Source organism: Saccoglossus kowalevskii, chromosome 9, assembly GCF_978046115.1.
Source record: "Saccoglossus kowalevskii chromosome 9, keSacKowa6.1, whole genome shotgun sequence".
NCBI lineage: Eukaryota > Metazoa > Hemichordata > Enteropneusta > Harrimaniidae > Saccoglossus > Saccoglossus kowalevskii.
This window is the reverse complement of record NC_140649.1, coordinates 18,109,723-18,126,876: the sequence shown is the minus strand read 5'-3', so window position 1 is coordinate 18,126,876 and position 17,154 is coordinate 18,109,723. Positions and strand designations below refer to the sequence as shown.

The following is a 17,154-nucleotide window of genomic DNA, read 5'->3' as shown; positions in this document are numbered from 1 at the left end:
GCCTGGACTGATTTCAAACTAAAATTCAAACTTCACACATCATATCATACATCCCATGCATATAAAACACATGCCTGGACTGATTTCAAACTAAAGTTGAAACTTCACACATCAGATCATACATCTCATGCATATAAAACACATGCCTGGACTGATTTCAAACTAAAATTCAAATTTCACACATCAGATCATGCATCTCATGCATATAAAACAAATGCCTGGACTGATTTCAAACTGAAATTCAAATTTCACACATCAGATCATACATCTCATGCATATAAAACACATGCCTGGACTGATTTCAAACTAAAGTTGAAACTTCACACATCAGATCATGCATCTCATGCATATAAAACACATGCCTGGACTGATTTCAAACTAAAATTCAAACTTCACACATCAGATCATACATCTCATGCATATAAAACACATGCCTGGACTGATTTCAAACTAAAATTCAAACTTCACACATCAGATCATACATCTCATGCATATAAAACACATGCCTGGACTGATTTCAAACTAAAATTCAAATTTCACACATCAGATCATACATCTCATGCATATAAAACAAATGCCTGGACTGATTTCAAACTAAAATTCAAATTTCACACATCAGATCATACATCTCATGCATATAAAGCAAATGACTGGACAGATTTCAAACTAAAGTTCAAACTTCACACATCATATCATGCATATAAAACACATGCCTGGACTGATTTCAAACTAAAGTTGAAACTTCACACATCAGATCATGCATCTCATGCATATAAAACACATGCCTGGACTGATTTCAAACTAAAGTTGAAACTTCACACATCAGATCATGCATCTCATGCATATAAAACACATGCCTGGACTGATTTCAAACTAAAGTTGAAACTTCACACATTAGATCATGCATCTCATGCATATAAAACACATGCCTGTACTGATTTCAAACTAAAATCCAAACTTCACACATCAGATCATACATCTCATGCATATAAAACACATGCCTGGACTGATTTCAAACTAAAATTCAAATTTCACACATCAGATCATACATCCCATGCATATAAAACAAATGCCTGGACTGATTTCAAACTAAAATTCAAATTTCACACATCAGATCATACATCTCATGCATATAAAGCAAATGACTGGACAGATTTCAAACTAAAGTTCAAACTTCACACATCATATCATGCATATAAAACACATGCCTGGACTGATTTCAAACTAAAGTTGAAACTTCACACATCAGATCATGCATCTTATGCATATAAAACAGATGCCTGGACTGATTTCAAACTAAAATTCAAATTTTACACATCAGACCATGCATCTCATGCATATAAAGCAAATGCCTGGACTGATTTCAAACTAAAATTCAAATTTCACACATCAGACTATGCATCTCATGCATATAAAACACATGCCTGGACTGATTTCAAACTAAAATTCAAATTTTACACATCAGACCATGCATCTCATGCATATAAAGCAAATGCCTGGACTGATTTCAAACTAAAGTTGAAACTTCACACATCAGATCATACATCTCATGCATATAAAACACATGCCTGGACTGATTTCAAACTAAAGTTGAAACTTCACACATTAGATCATGCATCTCATGCATATAAAACACATGCCTGGACTGATTTCAAACTAAAGTTGAAACTTCACACATCAGATCATACATCTCATGCATATAAAACACATGCCTGGACTGATTTCAAACTAAAATTCAAATTTCACACATCAGATCATGCATCTCATGCATATAAAACAAATGCCTGGACTGATTTCAAACTGAAATTCAAATTTCACACATCAGATCATACATCTCATGCATATAAAACACATGCCTGGACTGATTTCAAACTAAAATTCAAACTTCACACATCAGATCATACATCTCATGCATATAAAACACATGCCTGGACTGATTTCAAACTAAAATTCAAACTTCACACATCAGATCATACATCCCATGCATATAAAACACATGCCTGGACTGATTTCAAACTAAAATTCAAACTTCACACATCAGATCATACATCTCATGCATATAAAACAAATGCCTGGACTGATTTCAAACTAAAATTCAAACTTCACACATCAGATCATACATCCCATGCATATAAAACACATGCCTGGACTGATTTCAAACTAAAATTCAAACTTCACACATCAGATCATACATCCCATGCATATAAAACACATGCCTGGACTGATTTCAAACTAAAATTCAAACTTCACACATCAGATCATACATCTCATGCATATAAAACAAATGCCTGGACTGATTTCAAACTAAAATTCAAACTTCACACATCAGATCATACATCCCATGCATATAAAACACATGCCTGGACTGATTTCAAACTAAAATTCAAACTTCACACATCAGATCATACATCCCATGCATATAAAACAAATGCCTGGACTGATTTCAAACTAAAATTCAAACTTCACACATCAGATCATACATCTCATGCATATAAAACACATGCCTGGACTGATTTCAAACTAAAATTCAAACTTCACACATCAGATCATACATCCCATGCATATAAAACACATGCCTGGACTGATTTCAAACTAAAATTCAAACTTCACACATCAGATCATACATCTCATGCATATAAAACAAATGCCTGGACTGATTTCAAACTAAAATTCAAACTTCACACATCAGATCATACATCCCATGCATATAAAACACATGCCTGGACTGATTTCAAACTAAAATTCAAACTTCACACATCAGATCATACATCTCATGCATATAAAACAAATGCCTGGACTGATTTCAAACTAAAATTCAAACTTCACACATCAGATCATACATCCCATGCATATAAAACACATGCCTGGACTGATTTCAAACTAAAATTCAAACTTCACACATCAGATCATACATCCCATGCATATAAAACACATGCCTGGACTGATTTCAAACTAAAATTCAAACTTCACACATCAGATCATACATCCCATGCATATAAAACACATGCCTGGACTGATTTCAAACTAAAATTCAAATTTCACACATCAGATCATACATCCCATGCATATAAAACACATGCCTGGACTGATTTCAAACTAAAATTCAAACTTCACACATCAGATCATACATCCCATGCATATAAAACACATGCCTGGACTGATTTCAAACTAAAATTCAAACTTCACACATCAGATCATACATCCCATGCATATAAAACACATGCCTGGACTGATTTCAAACTAAAATTCAAATTTCACACATCAGATCATACATCCCATGCATATAAAACACATGCCTGGACTGATTTCAAACTAAAATTCAAATTTCACACATCAGATCATACATCCCATGCATATAAAACACATGCCTGGACTGATTTCAAACTAAAATTCAAATTTCACACATCAGATCATACATCCCATGCATATAAAACAAATGCCTGGACTGATTTCAAACTAAAGTTCAAACTTCACACATCAGATTATACATCCCATGCATATAAAACACATGCCTGGACTGATTTCAAACTAAAATTCAAATTTCACACATCAGACCATGCATCTCATGCATATAAAACAAATGCCTGGACTGATTTCAAACTAAAGTTCAAACTTCACACATCAGACCATGCATCTCATGCATATAAAACAAATGCCTGGACTGATTTCAAACTAAAGTTCAAACTTCACACATCAGATCATACATCCCATGCATATAAAACACATGCCTGGACTGATTTCAAACTAAAGTTGAAACTTCACACATCAGATCATGCATCTCATGCATATAAAACACATGCCTGGACTGATTTCAAACTAAAGTTGAAACTTCACACATCAGATCATGCATCTCATGCATATAAAGCAAATGACTGGACAGATTTCAAACTAAAGTTCAAACTTCACACATCATATCATGCATATAAAACACATGCCTGGACTGATTTCAAACTAAAGTTGAAACTTCACACATCAGATCATGCATCTCATGCATATAAAACACATGCCTGGACTGATTTCAAACTAAAGTTGAAACTTCACACATCAGATCATGCATCTCATGCATATAAAACAAATGCCTGGACTGATTTCAAGCTAAAATTCAAACTTCACACATCATATCATGCATCTCATGCATATAAAACAAATGCCTGGACTGATTTCAAACTAAAATTCAAACTTCACACATCATATCATACATCCCATGCATATAAAACACATGCCTGGACTGATTTCAAACTAAAGTTGAAACTTCACACATCAGATCATGCATCTCATGCACATAAAACACATGCCTGGACTGATTTCAAACTAAAGTTGAAACTTCACACATCAGATCATGCATCTCATGCATATAAAACAAATGCCTGGACTGATTTCAAACTAAAATTCAAACTTCACACATCAGATCATACATCTCATGCATATAAAACACATGCCTGGACTGATTTCAAACTAAAATTCAAATTTCACACATCAGATCATACATCTCATGCATATAAAGCAAATGACTGGACAGATTTCAAACTAAAGTTCAAACTTCACACATCATATCATGCATATAAAACACATGCCTGGACTGATTTCAAACTAAAGTTGAAACTTCACACATCAGATCATGCATCTCATGCATATAAAACACATGCCTGGACTGATTTCAAACTAAAGTTGAAACTTCACACATCAGATCATGCATCTCATGCATATAAAACAAATGCCTGGACTGATTTCAAACTAAAATTCAAACTTCACACATCATATCATGCATCTCATGCATATATAACAAATGCCTGGACTGATTTCAAACTAAAATTCAAACTTCACACATCATATCATACATCCCATGCATATAAAACACATGCCTGGACTGATTTCAAACTAAAGTTGAAACTTCACACATCAGATCATACATCTCATGCATATAAAACACATGCCTGGACTGATTTCAAACTAAAATTCAAATTTCACACATCAGATCATGCATCTCATGCATATAAAACAAATGCCTGGACTGATTTCAAACTGAAATTCAAATTTCACACATCAGATCATACATCTCATGCATATAAAACACATGCCTGGACTGATTTCAAACTAAAGTTGAAACTTCACACATCAGATCATGCATCTCATGCATATAAAACACATGCCTGGACTGATTTCAAACTAAAATTCAAACTTCACACATCAGATCATACATCTCATGCATATAAAACACATGCCTGGACTGATTTCAAACTAAAGTTGAAACTTCACACATTAGATCATGCATCTCATGCATATAAAACACATGCCTGGACTGATTTCAAACTAAAATTCAAACTTCACACATCAGATCATACATCTCATGCATATAAAACACATGCCTGGACTGATTTCAAACTAAAATTCAAATTTCACACATCAGATCATAATCTCATGTATATAAAACAAATGCCTGGACTGATTTCAAACTAAAATTCAAATTTCACACATCAGATCATACATCCCATGCATATAAAACACATGCCTGGACTGATTTCAAACTAAAGTTGAAACTTCACACATCAGATCATGCATCTCATGCATATAAAACACATGCCTGGACTGATTTCAAACTAAAGTTGAAACTTCACACATCAGATCATGCATCTCATGCATATAAAACAAATGCCTGGACTGATTTCAAACTAAAATTCAAACTTCACACATCAGATCATACATCTCATGCATATAAAACACATGCCTGGACTGATTTCAAACTAAAATTCAAATTTCACACATCAGATCATACATCTCATGCATATAAAACAAATGCCTGGACTGATTTCAAACTAAAATTCAAATTTCACACATCAGATCATACATCTCATGCATATAAAGCAAATGACTGGACAGATTTCAAACTAAAGTTCAAACTTCACACATCATATCATGCATATAAAACACATGCCTGGACTGATTTCAAACTAAAATTCAAACTTCACACATCATATCATACATCCCATGCATATAAAACACATGCCTGGACTGATTTCAAACTAAAGTTGAAACTTCACACATCAGATCATGCATCTCATGCATATAAAACACATGCCTGGACTGATTTCAAACTAAAGTTGAAACTTCACACATCAGATCATGCATCTCATGCATATAAAACAAATGCCTGGACTGATTTCAAACTAAAATTCAAACTTCACACATCAGATCATACATCTCATGCATATAAAACACATGCCTGGACTGATTTCAAACTAAAATTCAAATTTCACACATCAGATCATACATCTCATGCATATAAAGCAAATGACTGGACAGATTTCAAACTAAAGTTCAAACTTCACACATCATATCATGCATATAAAACACATGCCTGGACTGATTTCAAACTAAAGTTGAAACTTCACACATCAGATCATGCATCTCATGCATATAAAACACATGCCTGGACTGATTTCAAACTAAAGTTGAAACTTCACACATCAGATCATGCATCTCATGCATATAAAGCAAATGACTGGACAGATTTCAAACTAAAGTTCAAACTTCACACATCATATCATGCATATAAAACACATGCCTGGACTGATTTCAAACTAAAGTTGAAACTTCACACATCAGATCATGCATCTCATGCATATAAAACACATGCCTGGACTGATTTCAAACTAAAGTTGAAACTTCACACATCAGATCATGCATCTCATGCATATAAAACAAATGCCTGGACTGATTTCAAGCTAAAATTCAAACTTCACACATCATATCATGCATCTCATGCATATAAAACAAATGCCTGGACTGATTTCAAACTAAAATTCAAACTTCACACATCATATCATACATCCCATGCATATAAAACACATGCCTGGACTGATTTCAAACTAAAGTTGAAACTTCACACATCAGATCATGCATCTCATGCATATAAAACACATGCCTGGACTGATTTCAAACTAAAGTTGAAACTTCACACATCAGATCATGCATCTCATGCATATAAAACAAATGCCTGGACTGATTTCAAACTAAAATTCAAACTTCACACATCAGATCATACATCTCATGCATATAAAACACATGCCTGGACTGATTTCAAACTAAAATTCAAATTTCACACATCAGATCATACATCTCATGCATATAAAGCAAATGACTGGACAGATTTCAAACTAAAGTTCAAACTTCACACATCATATCATGCATATAAAACACATGCCTGGACTGATTTCAAACTAAAGTTGAAACTTCACACATCAGATCATGCATCTCATGCATATAAAACACATGCCTGGACTGATTTCAAACTAAAGTTGAAACTTCACACATCAGATCATGCATCTCATGCATATAAAACAAATGCCTGGACTGATTTCAAACTAAAATTCAAACTTCACACATCATATCATGCATCTCATGCATATAAAACAAATGCCTGGACTGATTTCAAACTAAAATTCAAACTTCACACATCATATCATACATCCCATGCATATAAAACACATGCCTGGACTGATTTCAAACTAAAGTTGAAACTTCACACATCAGATCATACATCTCATGCATATAAAACACATGCCTGGACTGATTTCAAACTAAAATTCAAATTTCACACATCAGATCATGCATCTCATGCATATAAAACAAATGCCTGGACTGATTTCAAACTGAAATTCAAATTTCACACATCAGATCATACATCTCATGCATATAAAACACATGCCTGGACTGATTTCAAACTAAAGTTGAAACTTCACACATCAGATCATGCATCTCATGCATATAAAACACATGCCTGGACTGATTTCAAACTAAAATTCAAACTTCACACATCAGATCATACATCTCATGCATATAAAACACATGCCTGGACTGATTTCAAACTAAAGTTGAAACTTCACACATTAGATCATGCATCTCATGCATATAAAACACATGCCTGGACTGATTTCAAACTAAAATTCAAACTTCACACATCAGATCATACATCTCATGCATATAAAACACATGCCTGGACTGATTTCAAACTAAAATTCAAATTTCACACATCAGATCATAATCTCATGTATATAAAACAAATGCCTGGACTGATTTCAAACTAAAATTCAAATTTCACACATCAGATCATACATCCCATGCATATAAAACACATGCCTGGACTGATTTCAAACTAAAGTTGAAACTTCACACATCAGATCATGCATCTCATGCATATAAAACACATGCCTGGACTGATTTCAAACTAAAGTTGAAACTTCACACATCAGATCATGCATCTCATGCATATAAAACAAATGCCTGGACTGATTTCAAACTAAAATTCAAACTTCACACATCAGATCATACATCTCATGCATATAAAACACATGCCTGGACTGATTTCAAACTAAAATTCAAATTTCACACATCAGATCATACATCTCATGCATATAAAACAAATGCCTGGACTGATTTCAAACTAAAATTCAAATTTCACACATCAGATCATACATCTCATGCATATAAAGCAAATGACTGGACAGATTTCAAACTAAAGTTCAAACTTCACACATCATATCATGCATATAAAACACATGCCTGGACTGATTTCAAACTAAAGTTGAAACTTCACACATCAGATCATGCATCTCATGCATATAAAACACATGCCTGGACTGATTTCAAACTAAAGTTGAAACTTCACACATCAGATCATGCATCTCATGCATATAAAACAAATGCCTGGACTGATTTCAAACTAAAATTCAAACTTCACACATCATATCATGCATCTCATGCATATAAAACAAATGCCTGGACTGATTTCAAACTAAAATTCAAACTTCACACATCATATCATACATCCCATGCATATAAAACACATGCCTGGACTGATTTCAAACTAAAGTTGAAACTTCACACATCAGATCATACATCTCATGCATATAAAACACATGCCTGGACTGATTTCAAACTAAAATTCAAATTTCACACATCAGATCATGCATCTCATGCATATAAAACAAATGCCTGGACTGATTTCAAACTGAAATTCAAATTTCACACATCAGATCATACATCTCATGCATATAAAACACATGCCTGGACTGATTTCAAACTAAAGTTGAAACTTCACACATCAGATCATGCATCTCATGCATATAAAACACATGCCTGGACTGATTTCAAACTAAAATTCAAACTTCACACATCAGATCATACATCTCATGCATATAAAACACATGCCTGGACTGATTTCAAACTAAAATTCAAACTTCACACATCAGATCATACATCTCATGCATATAAAACACATGCCTGGACTGATTTCAAACTAAAATTCAAATTTCACACATCAGATCATACATCTCATGCATATAAAACAAATGCCTGGACTGATTTCAAACTAAAATTCAAATTTCACACATCAGATCATACATCTCATGCATATAAAGCAAATGACTGGACAGATTTCAAACTAAAGTTCAAACTTCACACATCATATCATGCATATAAAACACATGCCTGGACTGATTTCAAACTAAAGTTGAAACTTCACACATCAGATCATGCATCTCATGCATATAAAACACATGCCTGGACTGATTTCAAACTAAAGTTGAAACTTCACACATCAGATCATGCATCTCATGCATATAAAACACATGCCTGGACTGATTTCAAACTAAAGTTGAAACTTCACACATTAGATCATGCATCTCATGCATATAAAACACATGCCTGTACTGATTTCAAACTAAAATCCAAACTTCACACATCAGATCATACATCTCATGCATATAAAACACATGCCTGGACTGATTTCAAACTAAAATTCAAATTTCACACATCAGATCATACATCCCATGCATATAAAACAAATGCCTGGACTGATTTCAAACTAAAATTCAAATTTCACACATCAGATCATACATCTCATGCATATAAAGCAAATGACTGGACAGATTTCAAACTAAAGTTCAAACTTCACACATCATATCATGCATATAAAACACATGCCTGGACTGATTTCAAACTAAAGTTGAAACTTCACACATCAGATCATGCATCTTATGCATATAAAACAGATGCCTGGACTGATTTCAAACTAAAATTCAAATTTTACACATCAGACCATGCATCTCATGCATATAAAGCAAATGCCTGGACTGATTTCAAACTAAAATTCAAATTTCACACATCAGACTATGCATCTCATGCATATAAAACACATGCCTGGACTGATTTCAAACTAAAATTCAAATTTTACACATCAGACCATGCATCTCATGCATATAAAGCAAATGCCTGGACTGATTTCAAACTAAAGTTGAAACTTCACACATCAGATCATACATCTCATGCATATAAAACACATGCCTGGACTGATTTCAAACTAAAGTTGAAACTTCACACATTAGATCATGCATCTCATGCATATAAAACACATGCCTGGACTGATTTCAAACTAAAGTTGAAACTTCACACATCAGATCATACATCTCATGCATATAAAACACATGCCTGGACTGATTTCAAACTAAAATTCAAATTTCACACATCAGATCATGCATCTCATGCATATAAAACAAATGCCTGGACTGATTTCAAACTGAAATTCAAATTTCACACATCAGATCATACATCTCATGCATATAAAACACATGCCTGGACTGATTTCAAACTAAAATTCAAACTTCACACATCAGATCATACATCTCATGCATATAAAACACATGCCTGGACTGATTTCAAACTAAAATTCAAACTTCACACATCAGATCATACATCCCATGCATATAAAACACATGCCTGGACTGATTTCAAACTAAAATTCAAACTTCACACATCAGATCATACATCTCATGCATATAAAACAAATGCCTGGACTGATTTCAAACTAAAATTCAAACTTCACACATCAGATCATACATCCCATGCATATAAAACACATGCCTGGACTGATTTCAAACTAAAATTCAAACTTCACACATCAGATCATACATCCCATGCATATAAAACACATGCCTGGACTGATTTCAAACTAAAATTCAAACTTCACACATCAGATCATACATCTCATGCATATAAAACAAATGCCTGGACTGATTTCAAACTAAAATTCAAACTTCACACATCAGATCATACATCCCATGCATATAAAACACATGCCTGGACTGATTTCAAACTAAAATTCAAACTTCACACATCAGATCATACATCCCATGCATATAAAACAAATGCCTGGACTGATTTCAAACTAAAATTCAAACTTCACACATCAGATCATACATCTCATGCATATAAAACACATGCCTGGACTGATTTCAAACTAAAATTCAAACTTCACACATCAGATCATACATCCCATGCATATAAAACACATGCCTGGACTGATTTCAAACTAAAATTCAAACTTCACACATCAGATCATACATCTCATGCATATAAAACAAATGCCTGGACTGATTTCAAACTAAAATTCAAACTTCACACATCAGATCATACATCCCATGCATATAAAACACATGCCTGGACTGATTTCAAACTAAAATTCAAACTTCACACATCAGATCATACATCTCATGCATATAAAACAAATGCCTGGACTGATTTCAAACTAAAATTCAAACTTCACACATCAGATCATACATCCCATGCATATAAAACACATGCCTGGACTGATTTCAAACTAAAATTCAAACTTCACACATCAGATCATACATCCCATGCATATAAAACACATGCCTGGACTGATTTCAAACTAAAATTCAAACTTCACACATCAGATCATACATCCCATGCATATAAAACACATGCCTGGACTGATTTCAAACTAAAATTCAAATTTCACACATCAGATCATACATCCCATGCATATAAAACACATGCCTGGACTGATTTCAAACTAAAATTCAAACTTCACACATCAGATCATACATCCCATGCATATAAAACACATGCCTGGACTGATTTCAAACTAAAATTCAAACTTCACACATCAGATCATACATCCCATGCATATAAAACACATGCCTGGACTGATTTCAAACTAAAATTCAAATTTCACACATCAGATCATACATCCCATGCATATAAAACACATGCCTGGACTGATTTCAAACTAAAATTCAAATTTCACACATCAGATCATACATCCCATGCATATAAAACACATGCCTGGACTGATTTCAAACTAAAATTCAAATTTCACACATCAGATCATACATCCCATGCATATAAAACAAATGCCTGGACTGATTTCAAACTAAAGTTCAAACTTCACACATCAGATTATACATCCCATGCATATAAAACACATGCCTGGACTGATTTCAAACTAAAATTCAAATTTCACACATCAGACCATGCATCTCATGCATATAAAACAAATGCCTGGACTGATTTCAAACTAAAGTTCAAACTTCACACATCAGACCATGCATCTCATGCATATAAAACAAATGCCTGGACTGATTTCAAACTAAAGTTCAAACTTCACACATCAGATCATACATCCCATGCATATAAAACACATGCCTGGACTGATTTCAAACTAAAATTCAAATTTCACACATCAGATCATACATCCCATGCATATAAAACACATGCCTGGACTGATTTCAAACTAAAATTCAAACTTCACACATCAGATCATACATCCCATGCATATAAAACACATGCCTGGACTGATTTCAAACTAAAATTCAAACTTCACACATCAGATCATACATCCCATGCATATAAAACACATGCCTGGACTGATTTCAAACTAAAATTCAAACTTCACACATCAGATCATACATCCCATGCATATAAAACACATGCCTGGACTGATTTCAAACTAAAATTCAAATTTCACACATCAGATCATACATCCCATGCATATAAAACACATGCCTGGACTGATTTCAAACTAAAATTCAAATTTCACACATCAGATCATACATCCCATGCATATAAAACACATGCCTGGACTGATTTCAAACTAAAATTCAAATTTCACACATCAGATCATACATCCCATGCATATAAAACAAATGCCTGGACTGATTTCAAACTAAAGTTCAAACTTCACACATCAGATCATACATCCCATGCATATAAAACACATGCCTGGACTGATTTCAAACTAAAATTCAAATTTCACACATCAGACCATGCATCTCATGCATATAAAACAAATGCCTGGACTGATTTCAAACTAAAGTTCAAACTTCACACATCAGACCATGCATCTCATGCATATAAAACAAATGCCTGGACTGATTTCAAACTAAAGTTCAAACTTCACACATCAGATCATACATCTCATGCATATAAAACAAATGCCTGGACTGATTTCAAACTAAAGTTCAAACTTCACACATCAGACCATGCATCTCATGCATATAAAACAAATGCCTGGACTGATTTCAAACTAAAGTTCAAACTTCACACATCAGACCATGCATCTCATGCATATTAAACAAATGCCTGGACTGATTTCAAACTAAAGTTCAAACTTCACACATCAGACCATGCATCTCATGCATATAAAACAAATGCCTGGACTGATTTCAAACTAAAGTTCAAACTTCACACATCAGATCATACATCCCATGCATATGAAACAAATGGGAATTATTTACGCATTGACAATGCCTTGTATTTTTTAGATATCCATATGACTCTCCGTGGTATGGATGCGTAGATACATTTGACAGCCAAGAGTTAGATCCACAATGTAAATGTGAAGACAATGAGTGTTATTTCACTGATGTTCATGGTTCAGAGCATAAAATCAATATTGTTTTCACTAACCAGCTTGGTACAACATCAATAACAACATTCTTCAATACTGATTATCAAAGTGAGTACTTGTTATCACCGTCCGTGTTGTTATATACTCCTTATTGTTTTTTTATCTTTTGAAACCACAATAATAATCAGGATATCTCTCATCACTACCAGTGAAGCACATTGCCTGCCTATTAATTCAGGTTTCCTTTCAATGACATGCACCATCTACAAAGCATTCAAAACACATTCTATCCTGGGTAATTATAAGCATTTATAATATGATCCAATAGGCCGTCACATTGTGACATCATATTTTTGCCAAACAGAATGTAAAAGTGGAATAACAATTATTATACATCTATCATCGTAACGCCATAAGTTGCAGCGTGCCGTAATTCTGCGGTATTATACAGAGTATTTTCATCCTACCATATAAGGAAATGCAAATTCCAAATATGGAATGATTATGCACGTAAGCGTCCTCTAATAATAAAAATAAACATGGCTGCTATCAGGGTTTGACCAGACTCCACACAAAGAAGTTTGCTGATTCTGTTCTAAACTTTTTAGATTTTGGCATTCCTTTGAAGGAAAAGATGTATAATAATGAGGTTATTACACGAATACCTCAAAGTATGCACTCAGACAGTACGCCATGCATCAACCTCCGTTGCGCATCGGTCAATACTCCTGCTGTACTGCCTTCGTGCATACTTTGAGGTATTCTCATAATAACCTGATAATATCGCTCGCTGACGAACACTGGCCAGCAATCTGCTGCGATAAAATTGCCCATATAATTTTAATTTTTTTACTCAACAAGTACCATCTGAGGATACAAACAAATAATACATAATGAGAAACTATTAAAAAAGGAAATATCTATGTTGTTTTATTAATAAAAACACATACATAATATTTATAACAACTGCAACAAACAACACCATTATTTTATGTTTGAGTGCCAACCAGTCACTGTGCACGAGCAATCATGCAGAATGTAAACAAGTGCGACTGCATATATTGCAGCAACTATAAAGGTGAAACATTTACTATACTTTGGACTTGCAGGAAGAACATTTTATTAAGTTGTTGTATTGTGTTGTCATGTTGTTTTAACAGCAATACCAAATCCTCCAGAGTCTGTGCAAGTTGTATCTACTTCCAGTGAAAGCATTAAATGGTCTTGGAAGAAGCCAGCGGATTGGACGGATGACTACCATTTATTCTACAGAGTCCAGTATTCAAGTGTTGCATCATCATCATCATCATCTCCATGGCAACAGGTATGTCACCTTCATGCATCATCAATTATTCCCCTTTAATATTAAGTACCGGTATGTACTCTAGCATGTAACATGTACCGTTATGTGTATCCCCTAGACGAGTGTGGCCATGGCAACAACCATGTTCACCCACATTATGTTAATTGAGATTGACCATGGTCAACCATGGTAGTTGATATGGTCAGTGACAATGGTCGAATCACAATTTTTTCAGGACGTGCTTCAGAAGTATGACGAAACATCCTATGAATTATCAGATGGAAAGCCATATACGGAATATTATTTCAAAGTTTCCTGTATCTCAGGATTTGCTTATCCAGAGATATCTGGAGATGAGACTGAAATATGGAGTGAATGGTCTGATGTCATAATAGCTAGAACAGATGAAGCTGGTAATTATACTGATAGTTAATTCCTAGCTCTCGGACATATAATCTGAAACGGGAACCAATATATTTTCGGTATGGATTTCATACATGCACCAGGACTAATTTTGGTAAAAGCTTGGTACAAAGACAATTTATTTTAAGACATCATGGTGTACATATACACGTCAATTTGTTTCTCATTTCATTTCCCTTAGGGACGACGTCAAAATATCGATGTCGGATAAAAAAATTAATTCATTTAATTTTTTTTAACCCTCAACCCCCAACCCCCCCAACCCCCACCCTGCACTGAAACTTTATTGATAAATATTGGTCATGGCGTCAGACTAAATTCACCATTAAATACAAATTGATAATCGAACAGTAGTATTGCATAGCAGTTGGTTGTCAGGTGGGTGTAAAAAGACTTTACAAATGCACCTCATTTGACGGACATATTTACACTCGCACCAAACCATTTTCTCGTCTTAGATTTTTTTTTTTTTTCATTTTCTGTTATTTCTGTCCATGATTGGATAAAAAAAAAACGAACTACAAATACTCCAAGATTTTTTTGACTTCATTAAAAAATAAAATCATATTTGTAGGATGGAAATTTTTGAGGTCAAAACCCCCACCCCCCCACCCCCAAGCAAATAAGTTTTTTATCCGACATCGATCTTTTGACGTCATCCCTTAGAGTAAGCGGCAGTCAAAATCAATATCAACATTTGAACGTACTTCTTATACATTTAAAAATGGTACATCACTCAATAGGTGATTTTCCGTACAATTGCGAGATCTCGCGAGATGCATGAAAGACGCGCGTCGAACGTCTGCTGTAAAAATCGAACGATTTGATTTTCAACTCAAATTTCTTTATTTCGTAGCTCACATCGACCGGCCGATCTTCGACAGAGGAATATTGCTTTCGAATACCCTCACTTAATCGAAATTGTCTATCATCAAATGTATACAGCACATTATTAAGCATAGAAATGCCCCCAAAATATTTTCGCGTTTATCGAATCCCACGCGATGTTTGACGCCACTATGATGCTATGACCTTTGTTTGTCCTGTTTTTACGTTCGATTTCACGCATAAGGCATTTTTTGGTTATTCAGCTCAATTCTTTTAACTAACAATTTAAGTGTAAACAAACAATGTACAACATGTACTTTACATGCATTGTTTGTGACATTACGTAGAACACAATACGATGTGATGACCTCTCCCTTTAAATACATAATATTGCTCAATACATTACATATGTTCATATATTCAATTTTAAGTCAATCAAAGTCTTAGAGTATAAGTATACCACATTTTGGTCAAAACATTGGATGAAAAAGATGTTTTTGGCTGTTATTGACTATACATTGAATAATTACATACAAACTAGGTATGTAAAACATTACATATATTGTTAGAGACAATTTCATCATCAAAGTTTATTTAAAGTCATTTATTTCTGAATGTTCAAGCAGGGGCTTTTTCATTGTCTTGATGACTCATTTCTGTTGTCATTATGCATTTTATTTGGCATCTACTTTTTGTTTAATATATGTCACAAATGTACCAATCTTGTGATCACATGACATTTTATTACATAGCCCCCTCTGGTACAATTGAGATTGGGATAGCACCAGATGAAGTAGTAAATGGTGAACAGAGAGCAGTGAAACTTACATGGAAGGTAATGTCAAACATTATTTTGATATTTTATCCCCTAGCCACATATTTTGTTCATATTACT

General features: G+C 34.1%; 1 protein-coding gene across 4 annotated transcripts in view; it reads left to right on the top strand.

The window, feature by feature from the left end:
- LOC146738929 (uncharacterized) overlaps positions 1–17,154 on the top strand; it is a 110,684-nt gene that overhangs the window by 31,584 nt on the left and 61,946 nt on the right. For all 4 annotated transcript variants that reach the window (XR_014930384.1, XM_085503246.1, XM_085503247.1 and 1 more), the window contains 4 exons: positions 13,620–13,813; positions 14,866–15,029; positions 15,244–15,421; positions 17,012–17,094. Coding sequence is in view for 3 of the 4 variants with exons in the window: in XM_085503246.1 (XP_085359372.1) it covers positions 13,620–13,813; positions 14,866–15,029; positions 15,244–15,421; positions 17,012–17,094 (619 nt within the window). In the remaining variant the exon portion in view is untranslated. The remainder of the gene's footprint in view (positions 1–13,619; positions 13,814–14,865; positions 15,030–15,243; positions 15,422–17,011; positions 17,095–17,154) is intronic.